The sequence below is a fragment of the Balaenoptera ricei genome, chromosome 10 (assembly GCF_028023285.1).
Source record: "Balaenoptera ricei isolate mBalRic1 chromosome 10, mBalRic1.hap2, whole genome shotgun sequence".
Classification (NCBI taxonomy): domain Eukaryota; kingdom Metazoa; phylum Chordata; class Mammalia; order Artiodactyla; family Balaenopteridae; genus Balaenoptera; species Balaenoptera ricei.
Genome location: NC_082648.1, coordinates 7,843,157 through 7,869,384, shown reverse-complemented (window position 1 = coordinate 7,869,384; position 26,228 = coordinate 7,843,157). Strand labels below are relative to the sequence as shown.

The 26,228-nt window shown below is 38.5% G+C and overlaps 2 protein-coding genes and 1 pseudogene across 11 annotated transcripts in view; 2 read left to right on the top strand and 1 right to left on the bottom strand.

Annotated features, from left to right (window-relative positions):
• Positions 1-26,228, bottom strand: part of KLRG1 (killer cell lectin like receptor G1) — a 209,446-nt gene that overhangs the window by 88,060 nt on the left and 95,158 nt on the right. The window lies entirely within an intron of this gene.
• The window catches only part of A2M (alpha-2-macroglobulin), a 42,348-nt gene continuing 16,366 nt past the window's right edge, over positions 247-26,228 (top strand). Inside the window, exons 1-18 of the mRNA XM_059935275.1 lie at positions 247-394; positions 2,605-2,788; positions 5,390-5,549; positions 5,711-5,763; positions 7,440-7,460; positions 7,725-7,893; positions 8,340-8,424; positions 10,066-10,186; positions 10,958-11,072; positions 11,218-11,327; positions 13,173-13,334; positions 14,735-14,962; positions 15,205-15,268; positions 16,385-16,527; positions 17,523-17,672; positions 19,573-19,740; positions 20,661-20,769; positions 24,336-24,456. Of these exons, the coding sequence (XP_059791258.1) occupies positions 309-394; positions 2,605-2,788; positions 5,390-5,549; positions 5,711-5,763; positions 7,440-7,460; positions 7,725-7,893; positions 8,340-8,424; positions 10,066-10,186; positions 10,958-11,072; positions 11,218-11,327; positions 13,173-13,334; positions 14,735-14,962; positions 15,205-15,268; positions 16,385-16,527; positions 17,523-17,672; positions 19,573-19,740; positions 20,661-20,769; positions 24,336-24,456 (2,249 nt within the window). The 5' untranslated portion in view covers positions 247-308. The remainder of the gene's footprint in view (positions 395-2,604; positions 2,789-5,389; positions 5,550-5,710; positions 5,764-7,439; positions 7,461-7,724; positions 7,894-8,339; positions 8,425-10,065; positions 10,187-10,957; positions 11,073-11,217; positions 11,328-13,172; positions 13,335-14,734; positions 14,963-15,204; positions 15,269-16,384; positions 16,528-17,522; positions 17,673-19,572; positions 19,741-20,660; positions 20,770-24,335; positions 24,457-26,228) is intronic.
• On the top strand, positions 3,511-3,896 carry LOC132372985 (non-histone chromosomal protein HMG-14-like; annotated as a pseudogene).

The following is a 26,228-nucleotide window of genomic DNA, read 5'->3' as shown; positions in this document are numbered from 1 at the left end:
TAGCTGCTTTACAGTAAAACCCAGGGAAAGTGAGCACTAATGGGAATGTGGATTTTATCCCTCCAGGAATCCTATTTAGCCCACCAGGAATTAACCTTGACTGTAATTAAGTCCCTGAGAGCAATGACCCTTTCAGAGAATGTTCAAAGACCTCTACTCTGTTTAGACACCTTGTGTGGGTGGAACTTCCTGTTTACACAGAGAACAGCATAAAGCCTAGTTGCTCTGAGGAATGTTTGGGACCAGACCAGCTGCAGGGAGAAAGGCACAATACAGTCTGGTCTCCTCTGGTCCCTTCTCCCTACAGCATGGGGAAGAACAAACTTCTCCATCCAAGTCTTACTCTCCTTCTTCTGGTCTTCCTGCCTACAGATGCCTCAGTCTCTGGAATACCGTGAGTTTCACATAGAGCATAAACTTGAAGAGTCCTTTCCTTTATTTCAAATCCTCCTTATCATTCATTTGTCTTCCCTATGGAACTGTCACCTTCTTATCTTTAAGGTGTCTTCCAATGATGAGATTTTACAAATCTGGTTTATTCAGTCTTCACTTATTCTTAACCATTTTTCTCCAACTCTCTGGATCTCTGAATCTCTGAATCTCTAAATTCTCTGGGGATATACAAAGGGGATACTTTTAAAGGAATCAATTTTCAGATCCTCACATTCATATTGATCTGCTTGAGACCATGCTATTTATCCTTTCTTATCTCCCCTTTCTTAATTTCCTATCTTTCACTTTAAAAGAGAAAGACAAACCTCCCTCAATCAGATTTTACTGTGGAACACTGTCCTGGAGTATAAAAATCTCTAGGGTGCCAAATAAAGGAGCAATTTGAAATACCGATGTTGATGTTGAGAAAGCAAAGGACTCTAATGACAGGAGAAAAAATCCTTTTGCAGATCTTATGGTGACGAATTCTTTGTTTCAACAAAATTGAAGGAAGATCTAAGGGAAATACCAGCTGATAAATAATTAGAAGCAATTCTTGATAATAGGGCACTGTGTGATCTTTGGCATGTAATGCAGAAGGAGTTACAAGAACTGGTAAAAATGATACAATTGTTTTATCTGTCATCTATTTACTTTTATGTGAACAATTTTTCATGGCACTTATATCTACACAAACCAAAAACAGCAACAGAGTTAACGTTAGACCTTATTTAATTCTTGCAGTAAGGAATATCCATCCATGGATACATAAGAACAACTCTTCATTTTCATTAAAGATGTACTTTAAAAGTATTTTGATTTTATATATAATAAATATGAATCATAATTTGCAATATATTTATTTTGTTTTGATCAGTTGTATACTAATAAGACTTTTGAAAACAATTCAATCCAGAAGAAAATGTTTAACGTTTACAACTTTAAGGTCACATTAAATTTAAAAGAAGAGTTAAAGTTAAATTTATATACCCACATATAATATTTCATATATATGTGTATATAACATATGCATGTGTGTGTATATATATATATATACACATATATATATAAACAAAGAAGGAAGAGTGATCCATAAAATATTTTGAAGCATAGAAATGTTAGGACAAACTTCTGTGTGGTAAATGGCATGAAAATTCAAGTTCAAGGAGGAAAAGGGGGAAAGATGCTAAATTTCTGATCATTACAAAAAGAACATTTTGGTGTATTTTTTAAATAGATCATACTGGATATCTTATCACTATGATATTTAAGATTCCATGGGAGACGTACAAAAAAGTAATGTAAGTTTTAATTTAAAATGTCATCAAAAATAATATATTTTGCTATTGTTTAAACTTGTGATAAAAAAACAGATGTTTACTCGAATATATGTAAGGAGGGCATAGTGTCTAAAAATAGTTAGGAATTCTGTGAGCAAAAATGTTTGAAAACTCGAGTGTCGATAAAATTATATATGAGAGTATTGAGAAAGTTTCTGTTCTGTTCGTGAGGACCCCAGATTCAATCTCTAGAAGACCATTCTTGAGTAGACCATTTTTGTCTACCCTGAGTTGAAAGGCAAATATTTAATATGCAAACATCCAGGGTTAGGTAACACACTAAGATTTCATTAGTTGCTTAACACACTGAGACTTTAAACTAAGGACTCTCTTTAAGCCTCAGAGTCCATATCTGTAAAGTGGAAAGCAAGAACTTGCCATTCCATTTTTACAGGCTTGTTTATATATATATATATATTCTGTAAGTGGATTGGTTTCTGTAGTGTTCCACATGAGAACGTGCTTGCTTTTTACAGCAACCCTAATGTAAAATAGATTTACAGCATAAATATACATAATTAGTATATTTTTATTTGAATTCAGATGCTCACAGACTGATATTTGGGTTCTTTAAAGTGAGGTATACCTGCAAATGTTAACCTCTTAAAGGCTCACTTCAAGTAAAATGTTCACTGCCATGGCACTGACGATGGAAAGGGGAGTAATTCTCATGCATGCCCTCCAACGGCAGAGATCAATTTCATGCTTATCAACATGTCTCCTCTTGGCATAGAACTAACGATAGTAACAAGAATTACAGCGGAAGATAGTGCTGCTGATAATAATGCCTCGCCTCCTACACTCTCCTCTAACTGGATTCCCCCATCCCCAGGCACTACATGGTGCTGGTCCCCTCCCTGCTCCACACTGGGACCCCTGAGAAGGGCTGCCTCCTTCTGAGGCACCTGAATGAGACGGTGACCGTAAGCGCCTCCTTGGAGTCCCTCAGAGAGAACAGAAGCCTCTTTACTGATGTGGTGGCAGAGAAGGACTTATTCCACTGTGTCTCCTTCACTGTGAGTATGGCTGTTTGACTTAAAATACTTGTTTCTATTGGTCAGGAAGATAGGCAACCAGAATTCAGTCAAGATAAGACTCTGAGAGGCTGGCATGGACTTCAGGAAGGAATCTAAATGTAGCGACTAAGTGTAGAAATTAAGAAGCAATGCATGAATTTCCAATATAAATATTGGTAGACCAATATTTATAGAGATATTAAAATCAACTTAATGATTAGAGAAAATTCCTATTAGCCAGAAAAAAAAAAAAAAAAAAAAGCAGTATGCACTAGACAAAGGGAAAATATGAGTTCTCCTGAAAATTAAAATGGAAAAAATACTAAGAAAGAAAACTAGGCCAGTGTTTAACATAAGCCCCAGTAGTGGGCTGACAGGAACACATCACCCCATACTCTTTCTAAGAGTGAACTTGTAGAAATTACCATGAGTGACTATCCAATAGCTCTTCAGCGTTGCCCATATATAGAATCCTTACAGCATACAGCCAATAATACGTTGCAGTTTCCTTTCTCATAGCCTTAAGAGATGCTTGTACCATGCTCTTTTACCACATAACATCAGTTTGGTAAAGTTCAGTGTATAGGTGAATCAAAACTGTATTAGCGAGCTCGGGCGGCGGGAGGGGCGTCAGCGGCCCGGCAGCCCAGCTTCGCGAAGGCTCTGGGCGTGCGCGGCTCGCAGGCCCCCCCCCCCCGGCACGCGCCAGCCCCGCCGCCACCATGGCCAAGAGGAAGGTCAGCTCCGCCGAGGGGGCGGCGAAGCAGGAGCCCAAGAGGAGGCTGGCGAGGCTGTCAGCGAAACCGGTTCCTGCAAAAGTGGAAACGAAGCCAAAAAAGCGGCAGGAAAGGATAAATCTTCAGACAAAAAAGTGCAAACGAAAAGGAAAAGGGGAGCAAAGGGAAAACAGGCCGAAGTGGCTAACCAAGAGACTAAAGAAGACTTACCTGCAAAAAACGGAGAAACTAAAAACGAGGAGAGCCCAGCCTCTGATGAAGCAGGAGAGAAAGAAGCCAAGTCTAATGAATATCACACACTTGGTCCTACAGTGGTCCCTGTCTCCCTTCTTGTACAATACAGAGGAATATTTTTATCAACTATTTTGTAAATGCAAGCTATTTAGTAGCTTTAGAAACATTTTTAAAAAGGAGGGAATCCTACCTCATCCCATTTTTTAAGTGTAAATGCTTTTTTTTAAGAGGTGAAATCATTTGCTGGTTGTTTATTTTTTGGTACAACCAGAAAATAGTGGGATATTGAATGTGGCAGGCATTGTCTTGGGTGCCAGCTTAACATTCCATAGATGGGGGGATATTTTATATCCTATAATACAAAGCATACTAAATGGCAGTTTGGAGTCAGTTGTGCATTTAATGTCTTGAACACTTTAAATTACTTCTCTTCCCATGTTGTTTTTGGTAGAATTATTTCCTAAAGCAAACCACTCACCCCTTGATCTTGGCTCTCCTGGTCAGAATTTTGTGCACTCTGTAACATCTTTGGTCATGGTAGTCCAGTTCTTCTAGTAACTTTGTTAATGTGCTGTGAACGATTGACAGTTTGGGTATGTAGTGTATATGATATTAAATTGTGAATTAGTGGGACTTCTGATGTAACAGCATATCAATATTTGAAGATATTGGTACTCGATAGCCTGTCAAGGAAAATTTGCCTCCAAATTTTAAGCTGGAAAGTCACTGGAATAACTGTTCAGAAAAGAATCACAAGTACATGATTTTTTAGATTTTTGGTATGTATGTTAAGAATTGTGTACAAATTGAAATGTCTGTGTACTGATCCTCAAAACAACCAATAAAACATCTCAATTATGAAAGAAAAAAAACAACTGTATTAGCTGATTTGCAGCAACATGGATGGACCTGGAGATTATCATACTAAGTGAAGTAAGTCAGACAGAGAAAGACAAATATCATATGATATTGCTTATATGCAGAATCTAAAAAAAATTGATACAAATGAACTTATTTACAAAACAGAAACAGACTCACAGACTTAGAGACAAACTTATGGCTATCGGGGGAAGGGTGGGGAGGAGGATAGATTGAGAGTTTGGGATTGACGTGTACACACTGCTATATTTAAAATAGATAACCAACAAGGACCTATTGTATAGCACAGGGAACTCTGCTCAATATCCTGTAATAACCTCAATGGGAAAAGAATTTGAAAAGAATAGATACATGTATGTGTATAACTGAATCACCTTGCTGTACCCCCGAAACTAACACAACATTGTTAATCAACTCTACTCCAACATAAAATAAAAATTTAAAAATGAATAAATAAATAAAGCAAAAATATTTTTTAAAAACCTGTATTGGCTGATCTATAAGGAGATGTGAGTATCATTTATGACCTCTCTCACTGATGTATTTTCCTCCATCCTGTGTTCTGTCTTCCCATTTGTAAATGACAGAAGTCATTCTGTCTGTGAATTCCTGTCCATGCCAAATTTCCCTGATGAGAATGAGAGAGTGAAATTAAGTAAAAGGGACAAGATCCCCAGGGAGAAGTGGGACAGGGACTCAAGGAGGAAACTTGGCAGATGAGCGGGTTCTCAGGATCTCTCCTATATTTCAGATCCCAAGAGCTCCATCCAATGAGGAGGTAATGTTCCTCACTATCCAAGTGAAAGGACCAACCCAAGAATTCAAGAAGCGGACCACAGTGCTGGTTAAAAATGAAGAGAGTCTGGTCATTGTCCAGACAGACAAACCTATCTACAAACCAGAGCAGACAGGTACAAAAAGGCTTATGGTCAGGACAACTTCAAAAAAGAAAGATCTTCCTCCCCTGTGTATTCCCCAGTCAAAGGAATCCTGGTTCCTTTATAGTCTGTCTTACTAGCCTATAGGCCTGGCTTAAGGTTTCTGGGACTCATGAAAAATATTTCTGTTTCAGTGAAATTTCGTGTTGTCTTGCTGGATGAAAATTTTCACCCCCTGAATGAGTTGGTAAGTGTCCTAATGTCGATCTAGAATTATTATTATCTATATAAACAGGCTGAGAGTTTGTCTCTGGTGTTGGGGGAGAACCAGGGAGAGGAAGAATCTGGTACTGATAGCAGTATTTTCTGGCATTGCCATAGTGCAAGATCCTCATTTAAAACAGTATTCTGGGTCCAGAGAGTAGCTGATTCTTTCTTGGTACTGATACTTAGTTGTCACACAAACTTACTCTTTAGAAAATTCTCAATTAGCCAAACTAGAAAGATACATGATATAATAAATAAACCATCAAAAAACTTAGGTTTAAATGACTTCTCAAAGATTCAAACTTTTTCTAAACACAAAACCTCTCCTATAAAGGAAGGAGAGTGTAATCAATGTTCGTTCCTCAAGACTAACACTCTCAATTTTAATGTAGACAAGAAACCAAAGTCTTAATTTTTCTTTCCTAGATCTAGTCCTCAACCACATTTTCTTATCTCAGAAAGAGGCAATTTTCAATGAAAAGCCAGGGACTCTGTTGACTATAGCCCCTCCACCCCCAGCTTCCTTTTCCCCTCTTAAAAGTGTTCTCTTTCCCTTGCCATAGAGTTTGCAATTCCCTGCTGACCCTGATCAAACCCATCTTTGCTAGGGGGTGAAGAAGGGAAAGGGATGGGAGGGAAAGAAGCAACTCTTTTCTTCTAGCCCCTCAGGCAAAGGATTAAGGCATAATCCTACGTCTCACCCACATCCATTTCATCAGAAAATCATGTTAGTTTAAAATATATCTAGACTATGTTTTACCACATGAATTGCTACGACCTTGTCCTGACCAGTATCACCTCTAAACAAGACTACTACAATAGCCTTGAAATGGGTCTCCTGGTTTCCACTTCCACTCCTGTATCTAAAATCAAACACCTAGCCCTTCACTCTATCAGCTTAACTATGCTTTATTTTTATTTCTTGACATTTACCACTACCTCAAATCTATCTATCTATATATCTATCTATATCTCAAAAATATATATCAAATATATGTATCTCAAATATATGTCAAACATATATATCTCAAATATATATCTATATATATCAAAAATATATATTTCATATATGTCTGTGTTTCTCATGTATCCATCCCTATTAGAATGTAAGCTCCATGAAAGCAGATCTGTTGTTCTTTTGTGCATTGCTGTATTCATAACACCTAGAATGATACACAGCACATGTTAGGCACTTAATAAATATTAGTTTTAAAAATGAATAAGCATTGATAGTAGAGGAGCTATTCCCAGTCGTCCTTATTCTTAGAACTACCTAAGAATTCTGTGACCCACCTTAATATTTGGATCTGAACATTGTTACTTATAATTCCATTAGCGTTGATTTCTTAATCTGTAAAATAGCATAGCAAAGGAATGTTCTTCACTGGGATACTAAAAGCATTTAAGTAATATCAGTAAATACCATTCCTAATGAATGGCACATATGCATTTGTTGCTCACACCCAGTAAGTACTTAACATTACTTATTAATTGCTTGTAATGGATTAATCAAAAGTTCTGTAAAACTTAATCTGGAATTTTTCTGTGCTTTACTACAGACAAAGTTATTCTGCATAAAGCTGTCTTGCTTATAAATCAGAACTGAGAATATTTGAGAACAATTCTAAACTTCTTTCTCTCTCTTTTGTCTTTCAGATTCCACTAGTATATATTGAGGTAAGCAACGTGAAACATTCCATAATTAGACACAAATAATAAACTTAGGGAAAATGTTCTTATTTGAGAGATTCTTACAATATTTCAGAAACTTGTCATTAAGGGAGAAGCCTTCAAACTCATGTAACACTAGATGGTTCCAAGTCATCTCCCTTCCCCACCCCTCCCCACCTCTTTGTGGATAACACAGGAGTCCCCATAGATTTCCTGTATTGTCTCTCATGCTCTGGGCTCTTTTGTAAATTACAATTACTGCGTCCACAGGACCCTAAAGGAAATCGCATCATGCAATGGCAGAACCTCAAGGTAGAGAGTGGCCTCAAGCAGTTGACCTTTCCCCTCTCATCAGAGCCCTTTCAGGGCTCCTATAAGGTGGTGGTACAGAAGGAATCAGGTGGAATGGCAGAGCACCCCTTCACCGTGGAGGAATTTGGTATGGATTATGCAAAATCATGGAACAGTTTTTTCATATTTAAACTTCTAGGGCCTAGAATTTGAGTTTCTTTGGAATTACTTTCTATTTCCCATGGGTGAGATTAGGCTTGGAGTGGAACCAATTACTTCTAAATCCAATGAGGACCATCAATGATTTGTGAATAGGACATCATATAGCATTTTTGGTAGCAATTTTTAATCTTCAAAAAAAATGTAAAACATTCTTAGTCCAGTGGAGTCTCCCATAATTCATTAAGGTTACATTGATCCATCATAGTCCTTCAACCAGGATCTCCATTTGAGAGAAAGGTGGATATATTGGAGAAGAGGGCTACCTTTTCAGGGCCCTAAAATATGAGTAGAGAATTGTTATGAGAACCTGGAAATACCAATTCCCCAGAAGTTGAAAACCAATCACCAACTTCCTTTATCTCCAATCAACAGTGCTTCCTAAGTTTGAAGTGCAAGTAAGAGTGCCAAGGATAATCACCATCTTGGAAGAAGAGATGAATGTGTCAGTGTGTGGCCTGTGAGTTTATACTTTTAAAAAAATCTTTGGCGAGGGGAATTATTTTAAGGAGACTCACCCTTTGAGATATTTTGACTAGCTTGTCTAGAAGCAGTGCAGCACAAATACCTTAAATACATGGGAGCATCCCCATCTCTAGAACTTTCCTCTCCTGTTGCTTTTCTATTTCCCTTCTTATTTTCTTTCATGTCCTTTCCAACATTATTATAACTATCATGGGGCAGGCAACTGTTCCTAGAGCTAAGCTATGCTAGTAGGATTGATTCTGAAAGTAATAAAGCTACTCGTGCATGCACATACACACATACACACACAAATGAAATAGTGTTGAAGGGTAGTGACTTTCCCTTTACCAGGTTGTAAACTAAACTCAATCATCAACAGATCATTTACTTGACCTTGGATACATAGTGGAAAAATGGCTCAGATTCAGAATTTGTAGAGATAGGCATATTACAGAAATCTCGTCTAACTCATCTGTCTACCTAAGGCATGTCACATACTTCTCTGAACTGCCATTTTCACTGATGAGAGTAGACATGATCTCACAGTCAGTCTTTTCCAACCTTGAAAATTCATGTTTCTAGGATCTTATTGCTCCCATCTCCAGTAGCCCAGCAGTAGCAGTACAGAGAGAACAGGCAGAGTGAAGAAACCAGTCCTAAAGACCTTCAGCTGGGTCCCTGCCCCAGCACTATCTCAGAGTAAGGTCACCAAGCTCCTGATCCCACAGAGCTGGTGAACCAGTACTCTTGCAAATATAGATATAGAGGGTATTTTGAATAGGGAAGGAAACAAATACCCTCAAAACCACAGCAATTATCAATGACATATTTATGGCACAATCCCATTTTTGTAAAAAGTAAACAAGCAAAAGTCTACATGAACAGAGATGGCTACACATAGGAAGAGGATGATGGAAGGAGAGATACCATCATATTAATAGTTTATATTCCTAGGTAGAATTGAGAGCATTTATTTCTTGTCTTTGTTTTGTTTTGTTGGTATTGTTTTTTCTCTTAAGATCTGGTGTAGCTTTGGCAAAATAAAAATATTTTTTAAAAGATGAAACTGAAAATTAGAGATTAAGAAAAAAAAAAAGACATGGTAAAAGAAGACTGTAGTAAATTCCAGCATGTTGCACTGGAAATTTCTAAAAGAGAAGGTTCATTACTTAGTTTACTTGCCCTCAACACTATATGAGCCCTGCAGAAATTAGAGGGAAGTACAGAGTCTAAAAATATACTATAGGGCTTCCCTGGTGGCGCAGTGGTTGAGAATCTGCCTGCCGATGCAGGGGACACGGGTTCGAGCCCTGGTCTGGGAAGATCCCACGTGCCGCGGAGCAACTGGGCCCGTGAGCCACAGCTACTGAGCCTGCGCGTCTGGAGCCTGTGCTCCGCAACAAGAGAGGCCGCAATAGTGAGAGGCCTGCGCATCGCGATGAAGAGTGGCCCCCGCTTGCCACAACTATAGAAAGCCCTCGCACAGAAACGAAGACCCAACACAGCCAAAAATTAAAAAAAATTAAAAAAAAAAAATATATATATATATACTATAGCTAAAGGGAAAATATAAACAGGTAGAAAATGGGGGTGTTCAATGTCTGATTTGATCCATTTGGCAATGTTCTTATGACAGATACACATATGGGAAGCCTGTCCCAGGACGTGTGACTATAAACATGTGCAGAAAGTACAGTAACCCTTCTAACTGCTTTGGTGGAGAATCACATGCTGTCTGTGAGAAGTTCAGTCAGCAGGTATGTGGGAAACTACTCCTAGGGATTAACAGCCCAGGCACTGTTGATGAGCAGTGAGTTACAACATCGTGGTACCTCAGGAAGAGACCCATCTGTAAGAGAATTCTATGCTAGCTATAGTCGTTTTTTAAAAATCAGTGACTTAGCACAATAGGAATTATTTCTTGTAATTGTCCATTGTGGGTATTCTTGGTGCACCGAGCACCCAGAATGATCGAAGTTGAACCATCTCCAGTACCTGGTATCTAAAGCCGCCTTGAGTATCCATCCAATTATGTAAAGGAAGGAGAAAAAAACATACAAATCTTAACCACCTTGGCTGGGAAGGGTGTCCGTTTTTCTCTCTTTCTATGAGCAAGAGCTTGTCACACGGCCCCACCTAGATGCCAGGGAGCTGGGAAACACAGTCCCCAGATGGGCAGCTGCTTCCCAGCCATAGCTGTAAACTATGGAAGGGAAGCCAGGCTTCGGTGAAGAGTTAGCTGCCTGCTACAGTAAGATTACCCCCAATTTTTAAGGCATTTCTTCATTTCTTCACCTCATTCACTCTGGGGAATATCAGATACTAAGGAATACACCTGTCAGTTATAAGCCAGAAACTGTTGTGAGATGTAATTATAATTAATCCCTAGAAAATATTTATTGTGTTCTCATCATACAAAATTCCTAGGTTATGTTGCCTCAAAAAAAAAAAAAAAAAATCCCACCAGATTAACTGACTACTGATTGGTCCAGTCTTATGTTTTTGTATTTTATTTCGTCCCCTCTTAGCTAAACAGCCAGGGCTGCTTCTCTCAGCAAGTAAAGACCAAGATCTTCCAAATGAAGAGACAAGAGTTTGAAATGAAAATTGAAGTGGAGGCCAAGATCCAAGAAGAAGGAACAGGTGTGTATACCTCATGGGTATGGGAGAAAGAACATGGACATGGATTTAGTTCCTTTGCCAAACAGTGAACTGAAAGGGAGGAAGTAGGATAAGTTCAGGGAGTGCATCCTTCCAAAAGAGAACTTATTTTTTCCTTCTTTTTCAGAGGTGGAATTAACTGGAAAAGGGACCACTGAAATAACAAGAACCATAACCAAACTCTCATTTGTGAAAGTAGACTCAGACGCTAGACGAGGGATTCCCTTCTTTGGGCAGGTGAGGTATTTTTCAGTTCACAAATCAAACTGTACTCTCACCTAATACGCACAACATATTCTGCTAAAACTATACCTGGTTAATATTATCTGTTGATTAATATAATCAAAGGTATAAAACCACATAAAATAGATTTGTTCCTCTGTAAATTTGTACCTCAAATCTCTAAAACCATTCTAAAGCACTAGCAAAATTAGAAGGTTTTGGGAACAGCCCTGCGTGATGTCACTCAATCTCTTTCCCATGGTTTACCAGGCAGTCTCAGATTTTTATAATATTTTTTCACAAGCGTCTCGAAATTCCTTATGGCCAATCACATTATCCTTCTAACATTAACTTGGTATGGAAATGGGTGGGTAGGTGGCTTTCATTTTTATTTTGAAATATAAAAGATTCTACTGTACCTAGTGTTTCTTTCATGGTATTATATATACATTTCTTTTTCAAGTATATTTTATTTTATTCAAGTATACTTATTCAAATATATTTATTTTATTTTAGCAAGTATATTTTAAAAACAGTACACAGAGGGGTAAAATACTGCTATTTAAAGTATACCCAGATTTTAAAGATATGAATTTTTTCTCTCAGATCTACAAAAGAATCTGCTACTGTTATTTTTCTGCTTACTGTTTTAAGCAGATGTGCTAATGGAGCTTTCGGACTCCAGAAGTCTGAGATGAGAGTTGTATGTACCTCCATGTGTAATTACTGTGCATCCTGTTTTTAATGGAAATATTATAAGATGTCAGCTGTGGAGAGTGTAAAAGACAGAGGGACCAGGCTCCACAAAAGAGTAGTGGAATAAATTTTAGAATGTTTTGATTATGTTATGACAGCAAACATGTTCAGAAACTTTGGTCACTTCCTAAAATGAAAGTTCACTTCTTTAAATTTCTCAGAAGTATATTGTACTTTTTTGAGATTTTATTCCTGCTAAATAACTATCCTATTATCACAAGACTCTCTCACCAAAAGTGAAAGAATCAGAATTTTGTACCTATCCTGGTCTTCCTACATACAGCTGACATTTGATTAGCAAACTTAGATCTCGTTAATCAATTACAAATACTAATCCAAGTCTGCTGGTTGTGCTTCCTTCTACCAAAAGTAGCTTATACTGAGAAAAAAAAAATCACCATCTTTAAAATCTGAACTGAACTACTCATCTTCTGTGTTCAATATTAGCAGTAATTTGACTTTAGGCCCTTATTTAATATTCTATGCTTCTTTTCAATTTTACATTTTTCAGATGGGAAGTACCTCATAAAATCTACCTACCTTCCAAAAGTTTGCAAATCTAGGTCAAGAAGCAGATATCATATATAAAACTAGAGGAGCACACAGGACAATATATTAGCAATTGCTAATATTAAACCTCAGAACACTAATCTGTAGAAAGGGAATGGTCTGCTATAAAATAAGTATTTGAGGCTCAATTAAATTTGACTAATGGGTTAAAAATTTTCATTATGGCTCTTGTGGTCTGTGACTCTCCAGAAGTTATATATATATAATATATAGAGTTTCCAAAATATCCACAGAATACATTTCTCAGGTCACCTCTATTATCTCCATCATTCTCCACCCCTTAACACTATTTTTCGTCTTAGGACTGATTACCACTAAATAAGTATATATTACGCATTTCTTTAGCAGCTATCTCTTTTACTGGACCGTATGCTCTATGATGGAAGGAACTTTGTTTTGTTCACTGCTGTAGCCTCAATGCCTCGAACCATGTCTGACATATTGGACACACTCAATAAATATGTGTAATAAAATGAATATTTGGTGCCTATTGGATATTAGCCACGTAACTGATCTGCAGCTTTTAATCTTCAGGTGCGCCTAGCGGATGGAAAAGGTGTCCCTATACCAAATAAACTCATCTTCATCACAGCAGATGAAGCCCACTATGACTCCAACGCCACCACTGATGAGCACGGCCTGGTGCAGTTCTCCATCAACACCACCAGCATCACGGGCACCTCCCTCACTGTCAGGGTAAGTTTGGAGGGAAGTTACCAATGATGTGAAGTAGTCTTGGAAGAAAGGTTGCAACCGAAAAGTGATGGCATTTCCAAGCTGTGTTTAGTCTTAGGAACAAAAAATGAGAAAGTAAAAACCAATTCAAGATCAATTTTGAAAAAGTTTGTTAAAAGGAGGCAGTATAGTGTTGTGGCTAAAGTGGGGGTTCCACGTGTGCACTCGCGTGTGGCGACATGAATCGTGCAAACGCTGTGGGAAGCAGCGTGGCAGTCCCCCCAAATGAGAACTACCATATGACCCAGTATTCTAACTGCTGAGTATACCTTCAAAAGAATTGAAAACAGAATCTCAAAGGGATACTTGCACAGCCCTGTTCATAACAGCACTATTCACAGTAGCCAAGAGGTGGAAGCAACCCAAATATCCATCAACAGATGAACAGATAAACAGAATGTGGTATATATGTACAATGGAATAGTATTCAGCCTTAAAAAGGAAGGAAATCCTGTCACAGGCTACAGTGTGGACGAACCTTGAAGACATTATGCTAAGTGAAATAGCCAGTCACAAAAAAACAAATAGTGTATGACTCCACTTGCATGAGGTATCAAAAGTACTCAAAGCCATAGAAATAGAAAGTAGAATGGTGGTTGCCAGGGGTTGGGAAGAAAGAGAAATGAGGAGTTGGTATTTAATGGGGACAGTGTCTTAGTTTTGCAAGATGAAAGAATTCTGGAGATGGGCTGCATATTACTTAACACTACCAAACCGTACATTTTAAAACGGTTAAGATGGTAATTTATGTTGTGTTTTTTACCACAATTTTTTTAAGTGTAGGTTCCAGAATCAGATAAATTAGATCAAAATCCTGGCTCAACTCTATATTAAGAGCAAATAACTAAGAGTTGAGTATAGACTTCAACTACTTCACTAACTCAACTCTTGAACCAATGCTATTTACAGAAAGTGTTCTCAGACCCCTAAGGTTGCAATATTACATTTATTCATAATACCCATTTGAAACCCATCATAAATGGGGCATCTACTCTCTGAAATGCAATTCTTCCTTTTCTGAGGATTAGTCTCCTCAGTGAGGTTTCATAGCTCCAGTGTCTCTGTCTGAATAGGTAAAGTGGCCAAAGAAATGTAAGCCAAGCTAATCAGAGCAAAGGATGCCTCCTTTTATGCTCTTCACAAATGTAAAAATCAATACCAACTCAAGGAGCCTCCACCCTGTAAAGGCCTGCAATACAGATAAACAAAATAAGGGACCCGCCTCTCTCACTTTTGAGTGTGGAGCACAAGATTTCTAGGTACTAGTTAAGGTAGGATACTAAACGAATGCAATTCTGTGAGCACACTGATTCTCTATGACACGTAATCTATAAGATAATATTGTTTTCCTAATTCATTAGGTCAAACACAAGGATCATAGTCCCTGTTACGGCTACCAGTGGCTGTCAGAAGAATATGAAGAAGCTTATCACACTGCTAACCTTGTATTCTCCCGAAGCAAGAGCTTTGTCCACCTTGAGCCCTTGCCTCGTGAACTGCCCTGCGGCCAAGCTCAGACAGTCCAAGCACATTATGTACTGAATGGACAGGTCCTGCAGGAGCTGAAGGAGCTCGTGTTTTATTACCTGGTGAGAAGGAAGGCCACTACTTTGACTCATCTGTAAACTCCTGTGTGGGCAAGGATTTATGAAGCTCTTTAGGCATCACTCCTTTGACCTCTTATCCATGTTCCTTTTGAAAGTCTGACTTCTCTCAGGGCTAATTATTGCCGGCAGGGGCTCAATAAAACAAGCATATCACATAGAGAGCAAGACTTGGGGTCAGATCTCTGTCCGGCACATTAAATCCCTTTTCATTTCCTTTTTTGCAGGTAATGGCAAAGGGAGGCATTGTCCGATCTGGGACTCACGTACTGCCCGTGCACCAGGGAGACAGTGAGTATTTCCATAATTCCCCATTTCTGCCCTACTCAGTCACATGCAACCTTACGCTGCAGAAATACCAGGAATAGCTTCAAATAAACAGGGAGAATTTTCATCTAACCCCAATAAAGAAGTTGAAAGGGGAAAGCAATAATGTTTTTTTTTAAACCCTTTATCAAATATTTATTTTCTTTTCTTTCAGGTTATTCTGTTCAGATTATTTAAAGTGTTTGGTTGTTTCATAATTTATGCTTATTCCAAATTTTCAAACCATAAATAGTCATGGACCTCCTTCTCAAAATGACATTTCAAAATTGTTTTAGACAATGGAGAGAAGGTAAAACTTTGGAGTGTCTTCTATATGTTAGGTCTTGTGCTGAGTCATTTATATCTTTACATCATATTTCCCTTTTGAAGATAGTTATGATTTTATGAAGAGGTAAATTGGACTCTCCCCAGGAACAAATGTGGAACAATATAATCCTCTCAAGGTTTCACCTATCCTAAGGGAGTCTAAAAGTTCCCTTAAGAAAATTATCAGTGAACTACTCTTTTGTTGCTACTTTGTAGCAACACAGAAGCACTATAGTAGAGAAGTCTGATGCAACTTCTAACAATTCTATGTAGGCATCAAAAAATAAGTTGCAAAGGAGCTCAGTACTCCTCTTAAGAAGAAAGAATAGAATATTTGGTTCATAGAAAGTTAAAGAGGATATCAGGGTAAATACAATGTGTTAAACTCTTACTATTACATCTCGCAACTTCAAGTTCTATTTCCCTTCTCTAGTGTAAAGTCTAGATCAAATGGTAGCCAAATGGATGTCTCCACATCCTTAGATAGCATCAGAACTTTGTATAGATGAACTCAAGCTTAAAACTGGGGAGAAATCATTATGTGATTTTGAGAGAAGAGGGGGCTTTGATACGGTTTTTTTTTTTTTAAACCCAGGATTCTTAGAGATAGTCATCCATTTATTACATCTACTGTTTCTTATATCTATTACATCTACTAATAGAGTCATCAACCAGACCAGGCTCCTAAAATAACGTTGTACAGCAGAAAAGTGTTATTTCAGCCCTGAGCTGTCTAACCCATGACCACTTCCTCTCATTCTCTCTGGGCTCCAGTGAAAGGCCATTTTCCCCTGTCAGTCCCCGTGGAGTCAGACATCGCTCCCGTCGCTAGGTTGCTCATCTATGCCATTTTACCTGATGGGGAAGTGGTTGGGGACTCTGCAAAATATGAGGTCGAAAACTGTCTGGCCAACAAGGTGGGTGTTTTATATCATAAATTTTTCAACATTTAAAACTAGAAGTTACTATCACTATCACTAATTATTTTCTACATGCAAGCTCTGGGGCCAAAACGGTTAAATGAATTCCCCAGAGATTTTCAGCAAGGTGATGGCAGATCACACTAAGAAGCCATGTCAAGAGAAAAACAAATATCGTATATTAACACATATATGTGAAATGTAGAAAAATGGTACAGATAAACCTATTTGGGAATAGAGGGCAGGAGCAGAGACACAGACATAGAGAACGGACATGTGGACAAGGAGGGGGGAAGGGAGGGTGGGATGAACTGGGAGATTGGGATTGACATATAAACAGTACCGTGTGTAAAACAGATAGCTGGTGAGATGGTGGGTGGGATGGGTGGGTGGGGGGGGCCCGTGGGAGGGAGGTTCAAGAGGGAGGAGATATATGTATACATATGGCTGATTCACTTCGTTGTACAGCAGAAACTAACACAACATTGTAAAGCAACTATACCCCAATTTAAGAAAAAAAAAAGAAGCCATCCATGTCATTTGACTCCTAGTGCAAAATTCTCATGCATTGTCTCTTACCATATGATACAGTTCAGAGTACCTTGTTCCCTTCTCTTATGATGAAATGTTGGGAAACATGTAACCAAGTTTATAAGACTACAAAAGGGCCAAAAGAAAAATACAAGAGCGTCTAGAACCATTTGCATTCCGCCCACAGTTAGTTAATGAACACCTCGCTATGTATCAAAGGTAAAAAATGGCATCTCCAATTTAATAACTTATAAAAACAGATATAATTATAATAGCTCAACTGATGAGAATCAGAGTGACAAAATAGGGAACCAAAGGCCTCAAGACTTACATGGTGCCAAATATCAACGAAGTCAAACAAAGTGATTATGCATTGAATTTGCAGAGCACCCAGGAAATGCTGGTGAATGCATGGGTAAATCAGGAAATTTGTTTTTCTGACTTTGTCCCCAATTCCACAGGTGGGTTTGAACTTCAGCCCAGCACAGAGTCTCCCAGCCTCCCACGCCCACCTGAAAGTCACCGCTTCCCCTCAGTCCCTCTGCGCCCTCCGTGCCGTGGACCAAAGTGTGCTGCTCATGAGTCCCGAGGCCGAGCTCTCCGCGGCCACAGTGAGTTCCGTCAGCCCCAGGGGACTCAGAGCAAGGAGAAACCCTGAGTGGGATAGAATCTATTAAAGTTATATTTATCTAGGAGTTAATAGTTTTGAGCTCTTTCATGTGCACTTTTTTTTGGTGAGGAAGATATTACATATGAATATAAATATAAATCATGCACCATCCAAAATCCCTGAAATCCTAGAGCTCTATGAAACCAATAGTAGGAGTTTTCAAACTAGTTTTAATATTTCAAAAAGTCTAACATAAGTGGTACATATACTGCACTTAGACTGCACAGGCTAAGTGAAATATCAAATTTCTTTTAATAAGAATTGTATCAGTTGAAACACTGCATGCCCAAGATGAACACAGTTTCTGAAGGAAGATCTGTATTGTCTCTGATTAATAAAAATTAGGAAAAATTAATTACTATGTGATAAATGACATTAATAAATGAAACCTTTTAAAATACTGCGTTAATAGGAAAAATAGCAAAAGGGTATGCTTAGTATAACAACAGGAAACTACTTAATGTGTCCTAATAGTAGTTTGCCCATTACTTCAAATTTTCAATGAGGCCAATTGGAATAACCTCTTACTGAAGTTTTTTTCACTATCAAAATTTTATAAAGGGAAAGTTATGTTTTTACTTCCCTACAAGAAAAACTTACAAGAAAAGATCTCTTACTTTTTGGTCCTTCCAATGGTATTTAATTAAAAATATCAGAATACTTCTAAAGGAGATATTAAGTGCATAGTGGAAGCAAGGGAATATGTGGAACGATAACATTAATGTTTTATGTTTGTATAACATAATTTTATAGTTCTCAAAGTTTTTTTTAATTATAACAATCCTAGTGGATAGATAAGGCAGAAAATTCTATTAGTTTGTTAATAATAAAGCAGAAGCTTTCATGTATCTAGGAGTAGACCTGGGTTAGAACAAGGGTTCCTCTCAATCTTTGATAATGTTTCACTGATGAAACGCTTGCACCTAGTAGCATAAGTCATTCATTCAACACATATTTATTTAGTGCCTACTGTGTTCTGGGTGTGTCTACTGTGTGCCTAAATTCTGGGGATCTCATAGTGAACTACTAGAAAGACAAAAATCCATGCACTCATGGAACTTACATTTTCATAGGTGAGACAGACAATAATTATGTGATATGCTTTGGAGAAAAATAAAGCAGAGGGAGGAGATGGAGAACGCTAAGAAGGAGCTGCCTTTGAGAAAATGTTTCATTTCACTGTGCTACTCACTTTGCTAATCTATTCTTATCAAACAATTTTGAACTCCTTTAAATATAAAACACCTACAGGATTTTTATGTTTGTCTTATTCTTCCTGTTGAAGTGAATTGGAAAGTATCATTTTCAGTATTCTACAGTTAAAGTTTTATGTATTTTATAAAGATATGGAGCATTTAGTTCCCATGAATAATACTAAGAAAATACTGTCCTGACCTATACAGAGGATACATGCTTATCCATGTGCCTGTTTAGAATATGTTGTCCATTTACTTTGTTAAACACTGAGTCAGTTGCTAACCACCAGATAGAGATGAAACTATTACCTAATTCTGTCATCCTGAAGCATTGCACAATGTCTCAAATATGGCAAACCTCAATTTCTCTTAATTAAGTTTTATTTCATTCCAGCATAGAGTCTAGGGTTTGCCTCTGAATTGTGTAACAAAAGATTATGATCCTGAGTACTTAGATAGGAATGTTTTAATTGTTTTTTTCCCTAAAATTGTTAAACGTTTTCAAAATCATATTCTCTGTAAATTATCTAGGCAACGGAGCCACTCAAAGAAAGTCTGGTAGTGATTATTCTTTTCTTGTCTCCTTGCACTTAAGAAAAATAAGCCACAAGTAAGTTTCTCCTTTTGCCCTTTGCATTTGTACAGGTTTATAACCTGCTACCAGTAAAGGACCTCAGCGGTTTCCCTGAGCGTTTAAATCAACAGAAGGAAGACAATGAAGACTGCATCAGTCACCATAATATCTATCTCAATGGGATCATGTATTCCCCAGTATCAAATACAAATGAAAAAGATATGTATAGCTTCCTAAAGGTAAGTCTGTTATATTGCTGATGGTCAGTTCTTAAGGTTCACAAAATATTATATATGGAAAAAAATATTTATTTTAATGCTTCCATATTATAGTTGAGGGTAATGGGACATAGAGAGGTCAAGTGACTTCTCCAAGGTCACTAATAGTAGCAGATCTACTAATAACAACAGAGCCAGGACTGGAACTTTTGGGATTATTAAGCAAGTTTTTTTTTCTTCATTCATTTCATTCATTTATAAATATTACACATGTAAAATAATTACTGTTGAAAAAGGTTTAAAAACAGAATGAAATTATCTCTATAAGTATATCAGTTTCCTTTCTACTCATGTGAACATTACAAGTTTAATATTAGGGAGGGCATATCTGTACGTGTATGGCTGATTCATTTTGTTGTGCAGTGGAGGCTAACACAACGTTGTAAAGCATCCATACTCCAATTAAAGTTTTTTTAAAATGGTCAAATATCAGTAATTTCACATGGTTCTACCTGATTAGAATCATTAGACAGCTGAAAAACTGTAATATTTACACATCAAGTGAAACAATGCAAGCCTTTGCAGGAGAGAATGACCTCAGCTACTCTGAAATGTGCTTAAACCACACATACTCAGCACCAGGGCTTATGGCGCGGGCTTCCCGTGTTTAAGGATGCTAGTGGTGAGGCTCAAAAGTTGGATTCTGACTGAGCTTCCTCAGTGCACAGTAAAGACGGGTGTTAGAGTAACAGTTACAGGTTAACGCTGGGGTGACAAGAGGCAGGGACACTGTTTGAAAGAAACAACTTCCAAATCCAAAAACACAAAAAAGGTTAATATTAAGCTAGTTGGATTGTTTGTTAAATTCAATGAAAACAAGTATGTGTATATACATATTTTATGATATTTGTGTACTGATTAGGTTGTGATTTCCTTTACAGGATATGGGCTTAAAGGTATTCACCAACTCAAAAATTCATAAACCCAAAATATGTCCACAGCCCCAACAATATAAAATACAGTCATCTCAAAGACTGTTATCTTCTCCAGGTAAGAAATTAAGAAAAATTAATTGCCTAATATATTGAACCAAATAAACTAATTCTTTAAAAAAGATAAAATGTGATGAAATTAATTAAAAAGGACTTGTGATTCCAGACATAGAGAACAGACTTGTGGTTGCCAAGGGGGAGGGAAGAGTGGGGAAGGGATGGAGTGGGAGTCTGGGATTGGTAGATACAAACTATTACATTTAGAATGGATAAACAACAAGGTCCTACTGTATAGCACAGGAAACTATATCCAATCTCCTGAGATAAACCATAATGGAAAAGAATATAAAAAGGAATGTATATATGTGTATAACTGAGTCACTTTGCTGTACAGCAGAAATTAACACAACATTGTAAATCAACTATACTTCAATTAAAAAAAAAAGAACTTGTGGTTTAGATATATTAAGGTTCTTGCTCAAGGTCACATAGTGATACAAATCAAAAAATTCTGTTTGTGTCCAGTCCCACGTATGCAGCTGGAAAGAACACAAGGCAGGCTGTAAAAAGCATTATAAGACAGGTGCAGATATGAAGAATAAAAGAAAGGATTGATTCTGATTGACGAATCAAGAAGTCATTCATATAGAATCTGCTTCTAGTAAATGGAGATGTGTGAGTTTTAAAAGGGAAGGGAAAGTTTCCAGGCATAGGATAATGTAAACAGAAACAGAAATGTTCACAAATTGGGACTATATTCTCACCAGTCAAGAAAAGAAGCTCTTTAACTTCCCCAAAACATCAGCTAATATCCATATTGAAATCACACTCATCTGTCAATGATATGGGCTACTTCTTTGATGAATCATATAGTAATCAATCATTTATTTATTTATGGTCTGATACTGTCAAATCATGGTTGAATATAGGTTGGGTACAAACAAAAGAGTTTGTCAAAACTCAAGGTAGGGCTTCCTTGGTGGCGCAGTGGTTGAGAGTCTGCCTGCTAATGCAGGGGACACGGGTTCGCGCCCTGGCCTGGGAAGATCCCACATGCCACGGAGCAGCTAGGCCCGTGAGCCACAACTACTGAGCCTGCGCGTCTGGAGCCTGAGCTCTGCAACAAGAGAGGCCACAACAGTGAGAGGCCCGCGCACCGCGATGAAGAGTAGCCCCCGCTTGCCACAACTACAGGAAGCCCTAGCACAGAAACGAAGACCCAACATAGTAATCAATCAATCAATAAAAAAATAAAATCTTTATTTATTTATTTATTTATTTATATTTATGGCTGTGTTGGGTCTTCGTTTCTGTGCGAGGGCTTTCTCTAATTGTGGCAAGTGGGGGCCACTCTTCATCGCGGTGCGCGGGCCTCTCACTATCGCGGCCTCTCTTGTTGCGGAGCACAGGCTCCAGACGCACAGGCTCAGCAGTTGTGGCTCACGGGCCTAGTTGCTCCGTGGCATGTGGGATCTTCCCAGACCAGGGCTCGAACCCGTGTCCCCTGCATTGGCAGGCAGATTCTCAACCACTGCGCCACCAGGGAAGCCCCCAAAAAATAAAATCTTTAAAAAAAAAAAAAAAAAAAAAAAACTCAAGGTAAACATTCAGTGAGAATCAAATGGCTACACAGAATTTAAATAAAGATCATTGTGTATTTTTATTAGTATTTATAAATTATATCCTTTAATACTTTATCAATAAGATTTGTAGTAAATTTATGTATGAACAAGTGTATAGATGCACAAGATTTGTCCCAGTGAGCCGGTTGTTAAATATTTACAGAAGGTAAATAGGGTGAGAGATCCTAACTCTTTCTTTAGTCTGTTCCGCAGCAGTGAATTCCATCATTCTGTCTTCCAGGTCACTTATCCGTTCTTCTGCCTCAGTTATTCTGCTATTGATTCCTTCTAGTGTAGTTTTCATTTCAGTTATTGTATTGTTCATCTCTGTTTGTTTGTTCTTTAATTCTTCTAGGTCTTTGTTAATCATTTCTTGCATCTTCTCAATCTTTGCCTCCATTCTTATTCCAAGGTCCTGGATCATCTTCACTATCATTATTCTGAATTCTTTTTCTGGAAGGTTGCCTATCTCCACTTCATTTAGTTGTTTTTCTGGGGTTTTTTCTTGTTCCTTCATCTGGTACATAGCCCTCTGCCTTTTCATCTTCTCTATCTTTCTGTAACTGTGGTTTTTGGTCCACAGGCTGCAGGATTATAGTTTTTCTTGCTTCTGTTGTCTGCCCTCTGGTGGTTGAGGCTATCTAAGAGGCTTGATGGGAGGCTCTGGTGGTGGGTAGAGCTGACTGTTGCTGTGGCGGTCAGAGCTCAGTAAAACCTTAATCCACTTGACTGTTGATGGGTGGGGCTGGGTTCCCTCCCTGTTGCTGTGGCGGTCAGAGCTCAGTAAAACCTTAATCCACTTGACTGTTGATGGGTGGGGCTGGGTTCCCTCCCTGTTGGCTGTTTTGCCTGAGGCAACCCAACACTGGAGCCTACCCGTGCTCTTTGGTGGGGTTAATGGCAGACTCTGGGAGGGCTCACACCAAGGAGAACTTCCCAGAACCTCTGCTGCCAGTGTCCTTATCCCCACGGTGAAACAGAGCCACCACTCGCCTCTGCAGGAGACCCCCCAACACCAGCAGGTAGGTCTGGTTCAGTCTCCCCCAGGCTCACTGCTCCTTCCCCTGGGTCCTGATGCACACATTACTTTGTGTGTGCCCTCCAAGAGTGGGGTCTCTGTTTCCCCCAGTCCCGTCAAAGTCCTGCAATCCAATTCCCACTAGGCTTCAAAGTCTGATTCTCTAGGAATTCCTCCTCCCGTTGCCTGACCCCCAGGTTGGGAAGCCTGACGTGGGGCTCAGAACCTTTACTCCAGTGGGTGGACTTCTGTGGTATAAGTGTTCGCCAGTCTGTGAGTCACCCACCCAGCAGTTATGGGGTTTGATTTTACTCTGATTGTGCCCCTCCTACCGTCTCACTGTGGCTTCTCCTCTGTCCTTGGACGTGGGGTATCCTCCTTGGTGAAGTCCAGGGTCTTCCTGTCAATGATTGTCCAGCAGCCAGTTGTGACTCTGGTGCTCTCGCAAGAGGGAGTGAGAGCAAGTCCTTCTACTCCGCCATCTTGGTTAATCTAGAGATCCTAACTCTTATCTTCTGACACATTTGGGAATAAAGAGCTTTTAAAATTCTTGATCCTCTCACTCCTACAAACGGTTTCTCAAAGCCACTGTCAAAATGTCTGGGTATGATTTTTCTTTGCTCCCGCAGAGGTGCAGACCAAATCCTGACCTCAAGTCACAGCACTCCCCACTTAGCACAGTGCGCAGGAGCTGCAGAGCCTCCTTTCTGCCTCTAGGTCTCTTTCCCAGGCAATCCAAGACTCTTTCTGCCTCTAGGTCTCACTGTTCTCTGATTGTGATTCTCTTCCCCCAGCTCACTCCTAGCTTACTGTAATGCTTCAGAATTCATCTAAATATACCACCTCCTCCAAGAAGCTTTCCCTTAATACCCAAGTGTCCTCTCCTGGTTCCTACCTATTTCATCACCCTATTTCTTTTGTAGCACTTACTACAATCTCTCATAAGCCTTATCTTTATATTTATTGTTTCTGTCTCCTCCGCAGTCGTAGCTGAAATGGGAAGAGGTCATGAACTTATGCATATAATACATATTTCAGAGCCTCCCACAGAGACTGTGCGAAAGTACTTCCCTGAGACGTGGATCTGGGATTTGGTGGCAGTAGAGTAAGTAACTTCTTTCATATATAAGATGCAACAATATAGATTCCTCACAATTTTCCATTTTTAGCCAGTTTTTCAATATCCAAGTATATCTTTTGGACACATTGCTGTGTTAAGGAGAGGTTTAGTATAATACTTCTGTTATGAAGTCTCACTAATCAAACTGTATCAGAAATTTTGCACAAATGTCATTCTAAGATTTCCAGAAAATGAGCATAAGGACTAAATATAACCAAGCACTGCACAGATTAACACCTATAAGAGATCCTTCATTGCTCGGCAGTCCTGAGTTAAGCACAGGGTCAGTCAAGCCAGCTCTACACAGTAGTAGTAGAATTTAAAATTATAAACCTTCCCTCAGTGGAACAGTATTTTAGAGAAAAAAATTTAATAACAATCTAAAACTACATATTTATCACTATATTGTCTATAATAGATTATACTACAACTACATGTCTAAGGAGAGACTGATATAGACTAGAATTGAAAACAGAGTTGGAAAAAAGGGACTTACACATTCCCATTTCAAGCCTTGATTATACTCTCCATTATTGGTATTTCTACTAAGTGCATTCAAGTCATGACAATAGAATCATTTATGTAGGGGTTCTCTTCCTAGAAGGGATTTACAGGCATACCTCAGAGATATTACAGGTTCAGTTCCAGATACTCCAATAAAGCGAATATCACAATAAAGTGAGTCACATGAATTTTTTGGTTTCCCAGGGCATATAAAAGTTATGTTTACACTATACTGTAGTCTATTAAGTGTATAATAGCATTATGTCTTTAAAAATGTATAGACTTTAATCAAAAATACTTTATTGCTATAAAATGCTAACCTTCATCTAAGCCTTCACAGCAAGGCATAATTTTTTTGCTGGTGGAAGGTCTTGACTTGATGCTGATGGCTGCTCACGGATCAGGATGGTGGCTGCTGAAGGTTGGGATGGGGCTGTTCCTTAAAACAAGACAGCAATGAAGTGTGCCACATCAATTGACTCCTCCTTTCACAAACGATTTCTCTGTAACATGCAATGGTGTTTGATAGCATTTTACCCACAGTAGAACTTCTTTCAGAATTGGAGGCAATCCTCTCAAACTCTGCCACTGCTTTGGCAACTAAGTTTTTGTAATATTCTAAATCCTTTGTTGTCATTTCAACAATCTTCCACAGGAGTACCTTCCATCTCAAGAAACCACTTTCTTTGCTCATCCATAAGAAGCAACTCCTCATCCATTCAAGTTTTAACAGGAGATGGCAGCAATTCAGTCACATCTTCAGGCTCCATTTCTAATTCTGGTTCTCTTGCTGTTTCCACCACATCTGCGGTTACTTCCTCCACTGAAGTCTTAACCCCTCAAAGTCATCCATGAGGGTTGGAATCCACTTCTTTCAAACTCCTGTTAATGTTAATATTCTGACCTTTTCCTATGAATCAAGAATGTCCTTAAAAAAAAAAAAAATGTTCTTAATGGCATCTAGAACAGTGAATCCTTTCCAGAAGGTTTTCAATTGACTTTGCCCAGATCCATCAGAGCAATGACCATATACGGCAGCTATAGCCTTACAAAATGTATTTCTTAAAGAATAAGACTTGAAAGTCAAAATTACTTCTTGATCCATGGGCTTCAGAATGGCTATTGTGTTAGCAGGCATGAAGACAACATCAATCTCATGGTGCATCTCCATCAGAGCTCTTGGGAGACCAGGTGCATTGTCAATGAGCAGCAGTATTTTGAAAGGAATCTTTTTTCCTAAGCAGTAGGTCTCA